The 20,202-nt window shown below is 38.4% G+C and overlaps 1 protein-coding gene across 1 annotated transcript in view; it reads left to right on the top strand.

The window, feature by feature from the left end:
• The first annotated feature begins 11,347 nt into the window (after positions 1–11,347).
• The window catches only part of ABCG2 (ATP binding cassette subfamily G member 2 (Junior blood group)), a 105,731-nt gene continuing 96,876 nt past the window's right edge, over positions 11,348–20,202 (top strand). The window contains exon 1 of the mRNA XM_021702258.1: positions 11,348–11,394. Within this exon, the coding sequence (XP_021557933.1) occupies positions 11,351–11,394 (44 nt within the window). The 5' untranslated portion in view covers positions 11,348–11,350. The remainder of the gene's footprint in view (positions 11,395–20,202) is intronic.

The following is a 20,202-nucleotide window of genomic DNA, read 5'->3' on the forward strand; positions in this document are numbered from 1 at the left end:
CTTGCAATTTCCTGACTGATAAGGGTGATAGAAGTATTTTTTGTGTGTGTTTCATAACAAGCCCTTTTCATTCATGTCTGAGTTTATGCTAATAAGATGACTTTTGTTGGGCCCCAAGAGAATTTCAGGATGGAGGCTGGCTGCCCGAGAAACTAACCATGTGATTAGAGGGTTGGAACTTGTAGTCTCACCCCCAACCTCCACGGAGGGGAGAGGGACTAGAAATTGAGTGTAGTCACCAACAACCAATGGTTTAATCAATCATGTCTACGTAACGGAACCTCTATAAAAACCGCTAAATGATGGGGTTTCCGGTTGGTGAACACATCACGGTACTGAGAGGACAGCATGCCCAGAGAGGGTGTGGAAGCTCTGTGCCACTTCTTCCATACCTTGCCCTCTGCATCTCTTCTATTTGGCTGTTCCTGAGTTGGATCCTTCACAGCAAACTGGTGAATAAAATGTTGTCCTGAGTTCTGTGAGCTGTTCTAGCAAATTATCAAACCTGAGGAGAGGACTGTGGGAACCCCTGGTTTATAGCTGGTTGGAAAGAAGTACAAGGACTTGAAACTGACCTCTGTAATGGGAGCAGTTTTATGGGACTGACCCTTAACCTGTGTAGCCTATGGTAATTCTTGGTACTTGGTGTCAGAATTGAATTTAGGTGTAGGACACTCAGTTCACATCTGAAGAGTCAGAGAATTGGTTGGTGTGAGGAAAAAAAAGACCCTGCATATTTGGTGTCTGATGTTTTGATTAACAAACAAATATGGTGTCTCCCTCCACTTCTGTGGGTCATGCAGTGTTCTGGCACAGTGGGGGCTGAAGAGAATGAAGCCTTGTTCTGACACTTTCAGGACTTTCATTCAGATTTTGGAGCCCTGGAAGACAAGCACTGCTGCTAGGGAGTGTCACTTGATGTAAGTCAGCTGCAGTAGTGAAGTTCTACTGTCAACTGCTTCATGGACACCGGACATGGAGGAGGCCCCGGTAGAAGGGTGTTAGGAGATTTATATCAGAACGGGATCCCAGGGACGCCTGGGTGGCTCAGTTGGTGACCAGCTCAGGTCATGATCCCAGGGTCCTGGGATCGAGTCCCACATCGGGCTCCCTGCTCAGTGGGGAGCCTGCTTCTCCCTCTGCCTGCCGCTCCCCCTGCTTGTGCTCTCCCTCTCTCTGACAAATAAATAATAAAATATTAAAAAAAAAAAAAGAATGTGATCCCAGAAAGTATTTGGAAGCCAGAGGTCCTGCATCATGGAGATAGGGGCATAAATCAGCGATATTCAAGTAATCACCATTCATGCGTTCATTTTTACCCCAAAGCTGGTGCTTCTTGGAGAAATTTCAAGTTATGCCAATAACCAAGAGTACATGGTCCAAGCAACAAAGCTGATAAGCTTGGCTTGTCAGAATTCTGAAATGGTTATTGAAGAGGTGTTATGTGGGTATATGGGGACACAGAAAGAATAAGGACTAGGATAAAGATCGTAAGAACCACTTATACCAAACTAGGTCTTTTCAGAATAGTGGTTTTACCTTATTAAAGAAGTTTAATCTGGAGTATAGTTTCCATAGAATATCAAAGAGACAACCCCAAAATAGTGAGTGATGTTGGAAATAAAATACAAAGTTATGGGGGCATTTTCTCCTTCTTAATATAGTTAAAATTTATGTAAAATTACTGAAAAAACAGGGTAGACAATCATCAAATGCAATCATTCATTAATGGTTTCTTCTGTAGAGGGTGCCTTTGGAAAGGCTTGATTTTGAGAATTGCTAGTGAAAATAGATGCATTTCATTTCATGCTGGCAAATGCTTTGGGAAATTGCACCTGGTTTTTTTGACCTAGCCATGGGCACACTAAGCTTAAATAAATATGACTTATTTACAAAATGATGACAGTTGGCATTCCTCTACAGATTGAGGCATGACCGAATACTTTATTTCTGTTTCCCACCTCTACCCTTTCCTGACCAACACGGAGATTTCTTTTTCTCTTCCCTCATTCCAATTAAGAGTGAATTTAAGTTCTCCTCTCTATGTAGCCCACACATATTCACCATTTAATGTTGAAATCCTTTTATGGATGTTAAGGAAACCAGGCCATACAAGGCCAAGTCAGTTATTTTCTCAGGAATCAATTTTGGGCACAACTTAGCACACTAAAGAGGAGGGAATAAGACAAGTCTACCTTGTCTTACCCCTATACATTGCTTCTCAAGGTATGGACCACAGATTACCCGTATCAGAATCAGAATCATCTGGTAGTGTTTGTTTAAATCTAGATTTCTCTCTCTCTCTCTCTCTTTTTTTAAAAGTAATCTCTACACACTACATGGGGCTCAAACTCACAACCCTGAGATCAAGAGTCACATGCTCTACCAACTGAGCCAGCCAGGCACCCCTGTTTAAATCTAGATTTCTGACTTATTATCTACTGAATCAGAATCTCATTTGGGGATGTGTTTGTTTAAGACTCTTTATTTTTGAAAAGCACCCCAAGTGATTCTGATGTGCCCTGAGCCAATTGTTATGGCTTTATAATTAGTTGTATCAGTTTAAGTTTAGTTAGTATGCCTATAGTTATATTTAAGAAATTGCCAAAAAAGGCAAAGAGCACAGTCTAGGGGATTTTGACCCAGCATTTTTTTTTCTTCCAAGCAGTCTATATTAATTGCTAGGATCATAGAAGCAGGTCTATAATGCTCTGTTTTAATTTATAAATTTTTTGTTTGTTTAGAGGCGCCTAGGTGTCTCAGTCGTTAAACATCTGCCTTTGGCTCAGGTCATGATCCCAGGGTCCTGGGATCGAGCCCTGCATTGGGCTCCCTGCTCTGCAGGAGGCCTGCTTCTCCCTCTCCCACTCCCCCTGCTTGTGTTCCCTCTCTTGCTGTGTCTCTCTCTGTCAAATAAATAAATAAAATCTTTAAAAAAATTTTTTTTTGTTTGTTTAAACTTGTAATTTAAAATACTGCAGCTTGCTAGTGAAGTTACAAGTTTGAACGAACAGCAAAATGAACAATGAATACATTGCTAATTAAAATGTCTACATATTAACTATAATTAGTCACTAGATCTAGATTTTCCAGTTATTGGACATAAATCAATTAATTTTTTTAGTATGCCTAAGATAACAATTTTTATTTTAGAATATATGATATTGAGAATTCTTCCTGATAACAAGTAGATAGCAAGACTATGTATTGAAATCACCCAAAACAATAAAATTATCTTCTCTTTAAAAAAAACAAAAACTGGGGCACCTGGGTGGCTCAGTCGGTTAAGCGTCTGCCTTCGGCTCAGGTCATGATCCTGGGGTCCTGGGATCGAGCCCCACATCGGACTCTCTGCTCAGTGGAGAGCCTGCTTCTCCCTCTCCCTCTGCCTGCTACTCTGCCTACTTGTGCTCTCTCTCTCTGTCAAATAAATAAATAAAATCTTAAAAAGAAAAAAGACCTAGTCAACAATTTGAAAAGACTAGATGTTAAAGAAATTGAATTAGTAATTAATAACCTTCTAAAACACTGAGTACATGGCCCAGATGGGTTTACTGGGGAATTCCACCGAACATTTAAGGAAAGATTATACCAACTATCTACATTATCTTGTAGATAGAAGCCAAGGGAATACTTCCTAGTTCAGTCTATAAGGCCAGCATTATCCTAATACCAAAACCAGACAAAGAATGAACTCTAAGAATAACTAAATAAATGGAGAAATATTTCATGTTCATGGATGGAAAGACCCACCATTATCAAGATGTCAGCTCTTCCCAACTTGATCTATAGATTCAATGCAATTGCAATAAAAGTCTAAGCAAGTTATTTTATGTTTACCTACAAACTGATTCTCAAGTTTGTACAGAGGTAAAAGACCCAAAATAGCCAACATAGCATTGAAGAAAAAGTAAAAGTAAAAGGATTGACACTACCTGACTTCAAGATTTACTATAAAGCTACAATAATCGGGACAGTGTGGTTTTATCAATGAAAGAATAGACAAATAGATCATGGAACAGAATAGAGAGCCCAGAAAGAGAACCATGTAAACATAGTCAATTTAGGAAATACAATGGAGCAAACAAAGACAGTCTTCAATAAATGGTGCTGGAACAAATGGACCTTCATGTGAAAAAAAAATTAACCTAGATAAAGACCTTATACCCGTCACAAAAATTGACTCAAAGTGGATCTTAGACCTAAATGAAAAACAAAAAACTCCTGGAAGATAACATAGGAGATAAGACAGGTGACGTTGGATATGGCAATAACTTTTTAGATATAACACCAAAGGTATGACTCATGAGAAAAAATCACTGATAAGTTGGACTTCATCAAAATTAAAAGTATCTGGTCTGCAAAAAACAACATTGGGCAAAGTGGGGAGTGTTGGGTGGCTCACTTGGTTAAGTGTCTGACTCATGATCTCAGCTCAGGTCTTGATCTCAGGGTCATGAGTTGGGCTCCATGCCTACTAAAAAAACTCAAAAAAACCCAAAAACCAAAAAGCAGTATCAAGGGAATGAGGAGACAGACTCCAGACTGGGAGGAAATATTTGCAGAAGATATCTGATAAAGGGCTATTATCCAAAATATACAAAAACCACTTAAAAATCAACACTAATAAAACAAATAACCTGATTTAAAAATGGGCAAAAGACCTGAACAAACACCTCACCAAAGAAGATATACAGATGGCAAATAAGTGTATGAAGAGATGCTCCACACCATATGTCATTATGGAATCACAAATTAAAACAACAAAGAGGGGCACCTGGTGGCTCAGTCAGTTAAACATCTGCCTTTGGCTTAGGTCACGATCTCAGGGTTCTGGGATCAAGCCCCACATTGGGCTCCCTACTCAACAGGGAGTCTGCTTCTCCCTCTCCTCTTCCTGCCACTCTCCCTGCTTGTACTCACATTCTCTCTTAAATAAATAAATCAAATCTTTTAAACAACAACAACAGCAACAACAACAAAGAGATGTTACTATATTACCTATTAGAAAGGCCAAAATGCAAAACACTGACAACACCAAATGCTGACCAGGATATGAAGAAACAAGAGCTCTCATTCATTTCTGCCAACTGCAGATTGGTAGAATGCAAATGCAAATTGGCACAGCCACTTTGGAAAACAGTTTGGCAGTTCCTTACATAACTAAACATACCATAGAATCCAGAAATCGTATTCTCTATTATTTACCCAAATGAGTTGGAAACCTGTCCTCACAAAAACCTGAATGTGGATGTTTATAGCAGCTTATTCATGATTGTTAAAACTTGAAAGCAACCAAGATGTCCTTCAGTAGGTGAATGGATTAATAAACTGTGGCACATCTGGACAATGGCATATTATTCAGTGCTAAAAAGAAATGAGCTATCACGCTATGAAAAGACATTGAGGAAACTTAAAGTTTTAATTACTAAGTAAAGAAGGCAATCTGGAAAAGCTACATACTCTATGATTCCAGCAATATGACATTTAGGAAAAGGCAAAACTATGCAGATAGTAAAAAGATCAGTGGTGCCAGTAGGAGTGAGGAAGTGTGGAACACAGAGGATTTTTAGGGCAGAAAAACTATTCTGTATGATATTACAATGGTGGATACATGTCATTATGCATTTGTCAAAATCCATAGAGTGTATAACACCAAGAGTGAACCTAATTTAAATTATCAGCTTTGGGGTGATTATGATGTGTCAATGTAGGTTCATCAATTGATCAACAAATGCACCACTCTGGTGGGTCATGTTAATAGTGGAGGAGAGTGTGTGAAGGGAGTAGAGAATATATGGGGAATCTCTGTACAGGCATACCTTGGAGATATTGGGAGTTCCACACCACCGCAATAAAGTAAATATCATAATAAAGCAACTTAAATGAATTTTTTTGTTTCCCAGTGCATATAAAAGTTATGTTTATATTACACTGTAGTCTGTTAAGTGTGCAAAAAGATTATGTCTTAAAAAAACACAACAAAGTACATACCTTAATTATTATTATCTTTTTTTTTTTAAAGATTTTATTTATTTGACAGAGAGAGACACAGCAAGAGAGGGAACACAAGCAGGGGGAGTGGGAGAGGGAGAAGCAGGCTTCCTGCTGAGCAGGGAGACCTATGTGGGGCTCGATCCCAGAACCCTGGGATCATGACCTGAGCCGAAGGCAGACGCTTAATGACTGAGCCACCCAGGCGCCCAATTATTATTATCTTTTTATTGTTGTTGCAAAAAGGTGGTTTTATTAAAGCACAGGGACAGGACCAGTGGGCAGAAAGAGCTGCTCAGTACATACCATAATTAAAAATACTTTATTGTTGGCACACCTGGGTGGCACAGTTGGCTGAGCATCTGACTCTTGGTTTCGGCTTAGGTGGTGAGCTCAGGGTCATGAGATTGAGCACCGAATCAGGCTCCATACTCAGCACGGAATCTCCTGGGGACTCTCTCTCCCTCTCCTCCCGCCCCTTCTTCCTACTCTCTCTCTCTCTTCCTCACTCTAAAGTAAATAAATAAATCTTTGAAAAAAATACTTTATTGCTAAAAAATGCTAATCGTCATCTGAGCTTTCAGCAAGTCATAATCTTTTTGCTGGTAGAGAGTCTTACCTCAGTGTTGATGGCCATTGACTGATCAGGGTGGTAGTTGCTGAAGGTTAGGGTAGCCATGGCAATTTCTTAAAATAAGACAACAGTGAAATTTGCTGCATCGGACTGACTCTTCCTTTCATGAAAGATTTCTCTGTGGCATGCAATGCTGTTTGATAACATTTTACTCATAATAGAACTTCTTTCAAAATTGGAGTTAATCCTCTCAAACCCTGCTGCTGCTTTATCAAATAAGTTTATGTAATATTCTAAATCCTTCGTGGTCATTTCAACAGTCTTCACAGTGTCTTCACCAGGAGTAGATTCCATCTCAAGAAAACCATCTTCTTTGCTCATCTATAAGAAGCAACTCTTCATCTATTCAAATTTTATCATGAGATTGTAGCAATTCAGACACATCTTCAGGCTCCACTTCTGATTCTAGTTCTCTTGCAATTTCCATCACATCTGCAGTTAACTTCCTTCACTGAAGTCTTGAACTTCTCAAAGTCATCCATGAGAATTAGAATCAACTTTTAAACTCCTGTTAATGTTGGAATTTTGACCTCTTCCCATGAATCACAAATGTTTTTAATGGCATCTAGAATGGTGAATCCTTTCCAGAAGGTTTTTAATTGACTTTGCCCAGATCCATCATCTTTAGCTCGATTTAAATGTGTGTGACTCTTTCTTTCCCTTGAACGCATAGAGGCCATTGTAGGGTCATCAATTGGCCTCATTTCAATTATTGTTGTGTCTTGGAATAGAGGGGCCCAAAGAGAGGAAGAGAGATGGAGGAAGAGCTGGTTGGTGGAGCAGTCAGAACCCCACAACATTTATTGATTAAGTTCATTGTTTTACATGGGCATGGTTCGTGGTGCCCCCAAACAATTGCAGTAGTTTTATCAAAGATCATTGATCACAGATCACCATAACAAACATAATAATGATGAAAAAGTTTGAAATATTCTGAGAATTACCTAAATGTGATACAAAAAACACGAAGTAAGCAAATGCTGTTGGGAAAATAGTGTGCTGGTAGACTTGCTTGACATAAGGTTGCCACAAACCTCCAATTTGTAAAAATGTAATACCTGCAAAGCACAATAAAATGAGCCTGTAACTTCCACTCAATTTTCTTGTGAACCTAAAACTGTTCTAAAAAATAAAGTCTAGGGCGCCTGGGTGGCTCAGTTGGTTAAGCGACTGCCTTCGGCTCAGGTCATGATCCTGGAGTCCCTGGATCGAGTCCCGCATCGGGCTCCCTGCTCGGCAGGGAGTCTGCTTCGTCCTCTGACCCTATCCCCTCTCATGTGTTCTCTGTCTCTCTCATTCTCTCTGTCTCAAATAAATAAATAAAACCTTAAAAAAAAAAAATAAAGTCTATTTTTAAAAATACAAAAGAAGGAAAAAAATTACTTTGAAAATTGTGACTACATAGATAAAACTATAAACATATATCCATATTCAATCTGATATCCTTTTTGTATCAAAAAAAGTATGGTCCTAAAAGCAAGAATATGAAAGAATGAAGTATTTATTAAATTTAAAAAGCTTTAAATATAGACCAAAATGACAATTACATTAAGGTTACCTCCCACAATTTAAAAAAAAAAAAAGCAGCATTCTATCAATGCTGGAGTAAACTGCAGACTTTGGTCGGCAATTGGAAGAATTAGCTAATACATGATGTAAATGCAGGGATAACACAATAACTCATTGGATAACTTGAAGTTACCTAATCAATTACAAATTAGGGCCAGGGCAAGAAATCAATCTGCAGAAATCTCTGGTTTCCAAATTATGTTTCATCAACTAGCTGCTAAGATATCTGCCGACAGTGCTCAGGGTAACATATAGTTTTCTTAGTGTTAAAGCATCTTTCACTTGAAAAGAATTTGGGATTAATCAAAGAAATGTTTAAGATAATCAAATCTATTTTAAAGCTTTTATATTAAAGAATTTTCACCTTTTTTGTTATTTTATTATTTAATATAATATGACCTATTAAAGTATGAGACCAATTTTGTCAATCTAATTTTTTTTTTTAAAGATTTTATTTTTTTGTTTGACAGAGACAGACACAGTGAGAGAGGGAACACAAGCAGGGAGAGTGGGAGAGGGAGAAGCAGGCCTCCCACGAAGCAGGGAGCCCAATGCAGGGCTCGATCCCAGGACCCTGGGATCCTGACCTGAGCTGAAGGCAGACGCTTAATGACTGAGCCACCCAGGGGCCCCTTGTCAATCTAATTTTAAATGTGTAATTAAATAAATGATTTAAGCTTTTTGATTTAAAGTTGACATCTTACTAGGTTTTTAGAAAATAATGGGACATTCAAAGAACTAAGGCTAACTATATTATGACTTTTATGTAGACAGTCTGTTATGCACTGTGGTTTCAGATGTGTAATAATTTGCACAAGGGTTTATTCCCAAGTATGCCTTAACCAGAACAAATTTTTTTTTCTATATAGTTCCTTGCCTTAATAAATATGTAAGATAAATTTAAGCAAACTTCTATTTTGTATATTTGTAAACTACAAAGTAAAAAAACGAACATTTTATGGAGTTTATATTTTGCATACTCAAGGTGAGAATTAAGTTTCAAATAAACCTGTAATATATTAAAAAAAAAGATTTTAGTTAAAAAAAAGTAGCCTAGGATCCAACCCTGATTATACCACTTGGTAGTACACCATATGACATCATCTTGTAGAATCTGTTACCAATGGTGATATTAAAATGTGATTTCTGCAAAAATATCAGTAGGTAGGAAGTCCAGTTGAATTCATGCAACAATTGGTAACTCTATACTGTTAAAGACCCAGGAAAAGCTAATAAAGACCAGCCCTTTAATATTATTTAGTGTACTTGGCAGATTTCTCCGTTGGATGAAGAGTGTGGCAGGGGTCTCTAGTAGAATAGTCATACCTAAAACCTACTTGTTATGCATTAAAAAACAACACTACAGTATAAAGAGAATAGGGATTTTTTTCCTCATACCTAGCATAGTATCTGGCATTTAGTAAACCTAGTACATATTTGTTGAATTAATAGAGGAACTATTTAGCTAAGGGATTAAGATGTAAACATCTCAAAGTTAAATGATGAGACTGTGGTTCTGGAGGCATGTAAGAAGCAGGAAGTGATAAATTGCCAAGTGGATGGAAGTGAGAATGAGTGTTAAGAGCTCAAAGTAGGGAGAGACCACTGTAGGCTGTAGTGGTCAAGGAAGGCTTCATGGAGAAAGTTAGTCTTAGAAAATCTTTGCTTTAAAAATATTTTGGATTTGAAGCTGTAAGAGTGGGGAATGGCATGAGATGCAAGAGTATGAGCAAAGGAACGGAACTGAGAAAATAAAAGGCATGACTTTAAGGTGCATGTTGACCCTCTAGCATGGCAGCCTAGCTGTCCCAGAAAAGAAGAGGAGGGAAAAGTCTCAACACCAGGTTGTGGTGGTCATGCTTCTCAGGCTCAGGAGTTTGGACCCAATTCTTTTAGTAAAGAGAAGAATGAATGGTTTTTCAACAGGCAATGGTATAAAGAAAGACTTTGGTGGTTCTAGAATAAAGGTGATACTGGGGACAAGGTGTAGGATGGTGTGGGTTGGGTTAGAGAAGTCAGTGTTCTTGACAGAGAATAGTTAGGAAACAGATATAAGGTAATAAAGGGCTAAGCCATGGTAAGGTCAGAGGTTATGGAAGAAGACAGACTCCTTCAACATTGTAAAAGAAGAAGTAATGAGACTGGTGACCACATACAAAGGAACGGTAAGAGTACCTTTATGAATGTGGAAAACAAGGGTAGATTTTCAGAAAGAAGTATACATCTGTAGGTTGTTTATATTTTTAGTTTAGTTTTATTGTTGTTTATACCAAGTGAGTTGGAATTAGTATCTATATCAGAAGATAGTGTGGAGAAAAGTTTACTTTTTCAAGAGAGAAAAGAACTTTTTGCAACTCAAAGTATAACTGGAATGCGTTGCTCATAGGGGTTTAACTCTTAGGTATTATAACATTAGAATCTTGGCTTTTCCAAATAAATCTGGTAAGAGTTAAGCAACACGTACCTAGAGGGATAATGTATAGACTGATGAGCTGGAATGTTGCAGTCTGCCGGGCTCTTTGGGAGACTTTTCATAGAGAAGAGCCCAAGACACAAACAGGTTGTGCTTCAGGAAGGAGGACAGGAAGTCAAGTTCCCTGCCAGTGCACTTGAAGGGAACAACTACAGGAATTTTTTTTTTCATGTTTTTTAATGTGTCACTGCTGGTAAGTATGCTTCAGGAGAGGATGAACAACTCCTGGCCAAGGAGGAAGCAGCTTTAAAGAAAGCAAAGCCAAAACAAAGAATTGGCAGGACTCTTCAGAGGCTGGGTAGTATTGTTCAGGCCAGCCTGGCCTTCCTGTCTCATGGGATTCTCAAACATTTTTTGTTTTTAACTGACAAATATTGTAACAGCTTAGGACCTGGATTTCATGTCTATTTCCATGCAGAACCCACTACTCTAATTCTGAAATCAAGTACTCCCTATTAGCATCCTAATCCTCCCAGCCAATGCCTCTAAAACAATGAAATGAATTCCTCTCTGATGGAGAGAATAATGAGTCCGCTTCACCAGAAACAACCAGAGTCCTTTATTCCTTTAAAGCACTTTCAACTATCCCCCTTTATTTGTAGGCAACAGAACAAATAAAATGGAGCGATCTTGCTCAGCCACGTGAGGACAAATGATCCAGAGCCTAAAATATACTGAAGATGTGCAGCACTTTCACACACACGGACCCATGTGGCAACTGTGGGTGAGCAAATTCATGCTCAGGCTGTTGACTGTTGAATATCTATAGCAAAATTATTCTGTGTCCAAATGCTACGCTAAGCAAATATAGTCAATTTTACATACCTGTTATTCTTGTAGCAGGGGAATGCTTTGCTTAAATTCTTTGGGGAGGGGGTAGTGGTTTTGTTGGCTCTTTTATTTTTATTTTTTTAAAGCTTTTATTTATTTGAAAGAGAGAGTGAGAGAGAGAGCACGAGTGGGGTGAGGGGCAGAGGGAGAAGCAGACTCCCTGATGATTGTGACCTGAGCCGAAGGCAGACACTTAACTGACTGAGCCACCCAGGCGCCCCCATGTTGGCTCTTTTAGAAGAAACAAAATTCTTTCCCACTTGAGAAGAAAACTAGAGAAATAGAGAAGAGGAAGGAGAAGATTTGCAAAGTGATTAAAAGAAAAAACAGTTGTATTTAGAGGGTTTGGAATGAAACCTTCTTTCAGGTTTGGAACTAAAACTCCTTTGGTGTAGCTGCTGGTTTGTTTTTTTTTTTTAATGTGCAGAATACATGTTTTATTTTTTTTCTTAAGTTTAATTTCAGGAAAATTTTCTTGAGTTGCAGACTTTTTAAAATATATTTTGTTCTATTTCCTTACTTTGGTTCTTCAAGGACTTCTATAATTCATATGTTCACTGTTCTTCATACAATTTTAATAATTGTCACTTATTCTCAAATATTTAACTCTTTATTTACTTCTTAAGTTTTTTTCCTCTCATTTTTAATATTCTATTTATTTTGAGTCATCATCTGTTATCTTAATTACTCTTGTGCTTTTTATAATTTAATTGCTCTGCATCCATTTTCTCAGGTACGTGTTTCTGGCCTGCTTTCACTATTAGTAGGAACGTTAGTCTGCAACTTATTACCTTTTTTTTTTTTTTTTATGGTGTGAAAATAGAGGGTAAGTATCTCAGGGTAATCTGTAAAATTTAACCTTGTGCCAATGGGATCAAATTTTATTTTGATACCATCAATAACATCTAGCTGTCCTTCTTTCTCAAGTTTAAAGAAAACCTGGTTTCTTAGGTGTAACTCTCAAGTTATTTTGGAGCTCCAATTGTGAAACACTCTGATTAAGCCACTTTGAAGCAATAGTCTAACAAGTTGTTAACTACAACCTTATACTGGGAACCAGCCATGGTTGTCAGTTAGCTGCAGCCCCGGATCATTGAATCCAGTCGCTAGAAGCCAGTTGTCATTAACAGTTTACAAAATCTAAAAGAAGGGGCGCCTGGGTGGCTCAGTCGTTAAACGTCTGCCTTCGGCTCAGGTCATGATCCTGGGGTTCTGGGATCGAGCCCCGCATCTGCTCTCTGCTCAGCGGGAAGCCTGCTTCTCCCTCTCCCACTCCCCCTGCTTGTGTTCCCTCTCTCACTGTGTCTCTCTCTGTCAAATAAATAAAATCTTTCAAAAAAAAAAAAAAAAAGGGCGCCTGGGTGGCTCAGTTGGTTAAGCGACTGCCTTCAGCTCAGGTCATGATCCCAGGGTCCTGGGATCGAGTCCCGCATCGGGCTCCCTGCTCCGCGGGAAGCCTGCTTCTCCCTCTCCCACTCCCCCTGCTTGTGTTCCCTCTCTCGCTGTGTCTCTCTCTATCAAATAAATAAATAAAATCTTTAAAAAAAAAAAAAAAAAAAAAACCTAAAAGAACAGGATTGCTTTCCCTCAGCAATTTCATCTCTTCATCATCTATTCAATTCCATCCCTCATTCTGTTCTCACCTCTCTAGTTCTTGAATAATCTGCTATACAATCTTTTGAATCACCCTTAGTGTTTTCATTGGTTGTAGATGGAATCTCATTTTATTGGTGCTTTGCTGAACACCAGTTTCATTAAAATGATATTTAAATGGAATTTAATTTGGGTGGGAGTGAAAGAGAAAAGGGAAACTAAGGGGGGGTTTATGCTACTAAACTACTGAAACAAACAATTCTAAAGGTATAATCTCTTAAACTTATTGGGGAGGCATTAATGGACATTTTCCATTTAGTAGCATGTTGGGGGTACCCCATGGAATATTGCAGTTGATAAGACCCTTTGAGATAAACATGATAGTACTGCACCTATAGTCATGCTGTGATCTTAGCTTCTAAATTTTTTTATTTTTATTTTTATTTTTTTATTTATTTATTTATTTTAAGATTTTATTTATTTATTTGAGAGAGAGAGAGAATGAGAGAGAGCACATGAGAGTGGGGAGGGTCAGAGGGAGAAGCAGGCTCCCCGCCGAGCAGGGAGCCTGATGCGGGACTCGATCCAGGGACTCCAGGATCATGACCTGAGCCGAAGGCAGTCGCTTAACCAACTGAGCCACCCAGGCTCCCTAAATTTTTTTATTTTTAAAGATTTTATTTATTTATTCATTTGAGAGAGGCAGAGACAGCGACAGAGCAAGAGTGGGGAGAAGAGGGAGAAGCAGGCTCCCCGCTGAGCAAGGAGCCTGATGCAGGATTAGATCCCAGGACCCTGGGATCATGACCTGAGCCAAAGGCAGGTGTTTAACCGACTGAGCCATCCACATACCCTGTGATCTTAGCTTCTAAAATCTCTTTTCAGGGCGCCTGGGTGGCTCTGTCAGTTAAGCGTCTGCCTTCAGCTCAGGTCATGATCTCAGAGTCCTGGCATCAAGCCCCACGTTTGGCTCCCTGCTCAGCGGGGAGTTTGCTTTTCCCTCTGCCCCACCCCCTGCTCATGCTCGCTCTCTGTCTCTGCCTCAAATAAATAAGTAAAATTTTTTAAAACAATAAAATCTCTTTTCAAATTTTGCTGAATTTTATTTATTTTTTTAATGAGAATTCTTTTTTTTAAGATTTTATTTATTTATTTGAGAGAGAGAGCATGAGCGGGGTGAAAGGCAGAAGGAGAAGCAGACTCCCTGCTGAGCAGGGAACCCCATGGTGGGCTCAGTCCCGGGACTCCTGGATCATGACCTGAGCTGAAGGCAGATGCTTAAATGACTGGGCCACCTAAGCGCCCCAAATTTTGCTGAGTTTTAAATAGCCTGTGGAACTTTACAAAACCCCAAAGTCCAGGCCAAACTCAGAATCTCTTCCTAGAGATTCCAAAGTGCAAAGAGGTTGAGAAGTTCTCAATCCTTAATGTCCGTATAGATCACCTGAGGATCTTCTTAAAAATGCAGATTCTAGGGCGCCTGGGTGGCTGAGATGGTTAAGCGTCTGCCTTCGGCTCAGGTCATGATCCCAGGGTCCTGGGATCGAGTCCCACATCGGGCTCCCTGCTCCTTGGGAGCCTGCTTCTCCCTCTGCCTCTCTCTCTCTCTCTCTGTCTCTCATTAATAAATAAATAAAATCTTTAAAAAAAAATGCAGATTCTAACTCTGTAGATCTAGGGTGGAGCACAAGATTCTGCATTTCTAACCAGCTTCCCAGGTAACACCCACATCACTTCCTCTCTGGCCCCTCAGTAGCAAGGGAGAGATTAGACAGATGGTCCAGATCAAACTTGGGTCCGGACACAATCACCTGGGGAATTTGGTAAAACAGCAAAGGCCTAGACCTCTTCCTGCTTCAGAGAAACTGGGCCTCCGTGATTCTTGTTAGCGTCCAGGTTATTCTGATGCAGGTTAAGACCCAAGAACCGCTGGTCTAGATTGCTGTCTAATCATTGCCCTCCCTGTCCAAACTTTCTTGTTGCTTCTCTTGTTTCTTTTCCTGTACCTTCTGAAATCCTAGAATACAAGTACCAGAAGAAATTAAAAAATCTAAAATAATGGGTTTTAATGTAGTCCAACATTGAGTATACAAAATACATTACTCAATTCGAAAAAAAAGAGCACAGATTGTGTGGCAGATACGTCCTGCCAAACAACCCTGTCCGAAGAGATTTGACATTTTATTTGCAAAATCTCATTTTGACTCATGGTATGCAATAATCTTTATCTCCCTCAATGTTCAATCTTACATCTCCTCAACTTGAAGCTCAATCTTATATATATGGTGTTTCTGCATATTTTAAGGATGACTCTACTTAAAACTATAACAGTATCACCAAATAGCCTTATTGAATTAAGTATATCAAAAGAGATTATCTGGTCTGTAGATCGTATTTTGTCATAATATGCTATTTTCTACTGTATCTTAGGGCCCATACTTGTGATACATTAAGAAAATCTGTATACACACACACACCAAAAAAAAAAAAAGAAAGAAAGAAAGAAAAAAAGAAAATCTGTATACTTTTTCCCCTAGCAGACAGATATGACGTCTCCTGGCATGGTGGGCTTTATAAAATATTGTGTTGATTTTTTTTGTTCTTTTAATATTAATGATAGCTCACATTTACTGTGTACTTACTAACTGCCAGATGCTTTTCTAAACACTTCATTTACGTGGGTTAACTTATGTTGGCCTCCCAGCAACCTCAGAGATGGGTGTCCTTTTTTTGACAGATGAGGAAACCAAGAAGTTGGCCAAAGTGACAAACTATGATAGAGTAGGGCTGGGAGCTGAAGCCTGGCAGTCTCATTGCATAATTTCTGCATCATACTAGTTTTAGTGTTTTTGTTTACCTGCACATGATTCTTCATTAGATGCTTGTATGTCTAACTTTCTCTTTGAATAGGCTTTATTTTTTTGGAGCAGTTTAGATTCACAGCAAAATGGGACAAAGAGTGCGGAGAGTCCCCACATAACCCCTGCCCCTCCACATGTCACAGCCTCCTGCACTATCTATATACCCATCCAGAGTGGTACATCTCTTACAAGTGATCAACATACCTTGATAGCATTGTCATTTATGATCCAAAGTCCTTAGTTTATGTCAGGGTTCACTCTTGGTGTTGAAAGTAATATGGATTTTGACAAATGTACAGTGATGTGTATCCACTACTATAGTATCATACAGAATAGTTTCACTGCCCTAAAAATCCTCTGTACCTTAACTATTGTCCTCCCTCTCTCCTCCCTCTGGCAATCACTGATCTTTTAACTGTCTGTGCAGTTTTGCCTTTTCCTGAATTCCATATGGTTGGAATCATACAGTATGTAGCCTTTCTAGATTAGCTTCTTTTACCTGGTAACAGGCATTTAAGTTTCCTCCACGTCTTTTCATGGCTTGATAGTTCATTTCTTTTTAGTGCTAAAATGCTAAAATGCTAAAACATCCCAGTCAGCCTATTGTTGACTGGAAGCCTTACTGATTTTATAACATTTTATGCTATATTATACCATTTTTAACATTTTATACCATGTTCTTACAGTAAAGTAAGCTAAAGAAGAAAGTGTTATTAAGAAAATCACAAGGAAGAGAAGATACATTTATTGTACTGTATTTATTGAAAGTAATCCATGTACAAGTAGACCCCTGAAGTTCAAACCCATGTTGTTCAAAGGTTAACTATATTCTCTTGGCTTCTGTCTTCTGAAAGAAATTGTAGGGAATGGATATAATTTCTTCCTTAAATGTTTCATGGAATTACCCAGTGACCCCATCTGAGCCTGGTGCTTTCTGCTTTGGAAAGTTATTAGTTATTGATTTAATGTTTCTAAAGATATAGGACTATTCAGATTGTTTATTTCTTCTTGTGTGAGTTTGGGAAGATTGTGTCTTTCATTGGTCCATATCATCTAGATTATCAAATTGTGGGGAAAGAGATGTTTATGGTATCTTTTCTATTTACTTAATGTCCATGGGTTCTGCAGTAATGTTCACACTTTCCTTTCTGATATATTAATATCAGTATTAACTTTATGTCATTTCTTTTTATTTTTATCTCTTAGTTAGCTTATCTAGAGGCTTATCAATTCTGTTGTTCTTTTAAAAGAACCAGCTTTTTATCCTTCATTAATGTTCTCTGCCAATTTCCTGTTTTCAATTTCATTATTTGTGCTATAATTTTATTATTTCTCTACTTTTTCTTACTTTACATTTAATTTTCTTGTCTTTTTCTAATTTCCTAAGGTTGAAACTCAGATGACTGATTTTAGATTTTTTTTCTTTTTTAATATATACATTTAATGCTGGAAATTTTCATCTAAGCACTGTTTTTGCTGCATTTCATATGTTTTGATAAGTTGTATTTTCATTTTCATTTAGCTCAAAATGTTATTAAATTTCTCTTGAGATTTCTTCTTTGACCCATGTGTAATTTGAAAGTATATTTAATCTTCCAATATTTTGGGATTTTCCAGTTATCTTTATTAAATAAATTTCTAGTTTAAATCCATTATGATCTGAGAGCATACATTGTATGACTTTTTTTCTTGAAAAATTTTAAAGATGTGGTCTATCTTGGTGTTTGGTCCATGTCAGCCTGAGAAGGATGTGGAATCTGCTATTGTTGAAAGAAGTAGTTTATAGATGTCAATTATACTCAGTTGATTGATGGTGCTGTTGAGTTCAACTATGTTCTTACTTATTTTCTACATGGTGGATATGTCCATTTCTGATAGAAGGGTATTACAGTCTCTAAGTGCAGATTTGTCTACTCCTCCTTGCAGTTCTATCAGCTTTTCCTCATGTATTTAATGCTCTGTTGTTAGGTGCATACTCTTTAAAGATTATTATGTCTTCTTGGAGAATTGACCCCTTTATCATTATTTAATGCCCCTCTTTATCCTGATAATTTTCCTTGCTTTGAATGCTGCTCAATATAAATAATCTGACTTTCTTTTGGTTAGTATTAGCATGGTATATCTTTCTTTGTCCATTTGTTTTTAATTTATATGTGTTTATATTTAAAGTGGGGTTTTTGTGATGCCTGGGTGTCTTAGTCAGTTGGGCTTCTGACTTTGGCTCAGGTCATGATCCCAGGGTCCTGGGGTCAAGTCCCACATTGGGCAGGGAGCCTGCTTCTCCCTTTGTGTGCCACTCCCCCTGCTTCTGCTCTCTCTCTCTCTCCCTCTGACAAATAAATAAATAAAATCTTTAAAAAATAAAAATAAATAAAAATAAAGTAGGGTGTTTTGTTTTGTTTTGTTTTGTTTAAGATTTTATTCATCCATTTGACAGAGAGCACAAGCAGGGGGAGCAGCAGAGGCAGAGGGAGAAGTAGACCCCCACCGAGCAGGGAGCCTGACACAGCCACGATCCCAGGACCCTGGGATTGTGACCCGAGCTGAAGGCAGCTGTTTAACTGAGCCACCCAGGCACCCCAAAGTGGGTTTTTTTTTAGACACTGTGTAGTTCTTTTGACTCAGTTTGACTATTTTTGTCTTTTAATTATTGTATTTGGGCCATTGATGTTTAAAATGATTATTAATGTATTCGGATTAATATATATCTTGTTATTGTTTTCTCTTTATTGCCTTGTTCTTTTTTTTTAAGATTTTATATATTTGAGAGAGAGAGAGCGAATGAGAGAGAAAGCATGAGCAGGGGGAGGGCAGAGGGAGAGTGAAGAATCAGACTCCCCACTGAGCAGGGAGCCCATGGAGGGCCTTAATCCCAGGACTCTGGGATCATGACCTGAGCCGAAGGCAGACGCTTAACCGACTAAGCCACCTAGGCGCCCCTATTGCCTTGTTCTTTGTTCCTATTTTTGTCTTCCACCTTTTTTCCCCTACCATTTATGGCATTTATTGTTTTAAATAAGCATTTTATATGATTCTATTTTCTCTCCTTTGTTAATATATAAATTATATCTTTTTTTTTTTAACTTTTTTTAGTGGTTGTCTTCAAATTTCTGAACAACGTTAGTTTCCTTTTCTCTAAAGAACTTCTTTTAACGTTTCTTGCAAGGAAGGTAAACAGGCAACAAATTGCCTCAATGTTTGTTTGAGAAAATACTTCTTCTTCACCTCTAGGTTAGTGTTTTGGGTTTTTTCTCTCTCAATACTTTATTTTTTTTTAAGACTGTATTTATTGAGAGAGAGTGAAGGAGAGAGAGAGAAGGAGCAGGGGGAGGGGCAGAGAGAGAGGGAGAAGCAGACTCCCTGCTGAGCAGGGAGCCCAACGGTGGCCTCGATCCTGGGACTCTGGGATCATGACCTGACCCGAAGGCAGATGCTTAACTGACTGAGCCACCCAGGTTCCCTTCTCTCAATACTTTAAATATATCACTCCACCCCCTTCTTGTTCACATGGTTTTAGAGAAATTGGACGTAATTTTTATCTTTGCTTCTCTATAAATAAGTTTTTTCCTTCTGACTTTTTCTTTGTCTTTTATTTTTACAAGACTTTTTCTTACAAGACTTTGTCTTTTGTTTTCTGCAGCTTGAATATGATATGCTTAGGTGTAATTTATTTGGTGTTTATCCTGCCTGGTGTTCTCTGAGTTTCTTGTGGTTTTGTGATGTTATAGGCTGAGTGTTTGTGTTCCCCTTGGTATTAAGAGGTAGGAGTCTTTGGGAGGTGATTAGGTCTTAAGAGTAGAGCCTTTATGAATGGGGATTAATGCTTTTATAAAAATGTACATGAGAGCTTGCTCTGACTCGGTCATGTGAGGATGCAGTAAGGAGAGAGCCATCTACAAACCAGGATGCTGGCTCTTACCAGAACCAAATCTGCCAGCACCTTGATCTTGTATTACTCTGCCTCCAGAACTCTGAGAAATAATTTCTGCTGTTTAAGTCACCCAGTCTATAGTAACTTGTTGTCGCAGACAGCTAAGACATGTGGTTTGTGTCTGATCTTAGTTCGGGGGAAATTCCCAGTCAGTATTGCTTCAAGTATTGCTTTTGTATCTTTGTCTCTTTCTTCTCCTTTTGGTATTCTCATTATGTGTATGCTATGCTTTTTATAGTTGTACCACAGTTCTTGGATATTCTGTTCCCTTTTTTTTTTTTTCAGTCTTTTTTCTCTTTACTTTGTTTCCATTGAC

The sequence above is a fragment of the Neomonachus schauinslandi genome, chromosome 2 (genome assembly GCF_002201575.2).
Source record: "Neomonachus schauinslandi chromosome 2, ASM220157v2, whole genome shotgun sequence".
NCBI lineage: Eukaryota > Metazoa > Chordata > Mammalia > Carnivora > Phocidae > Neomonachus > Neomonachus schauinslandi.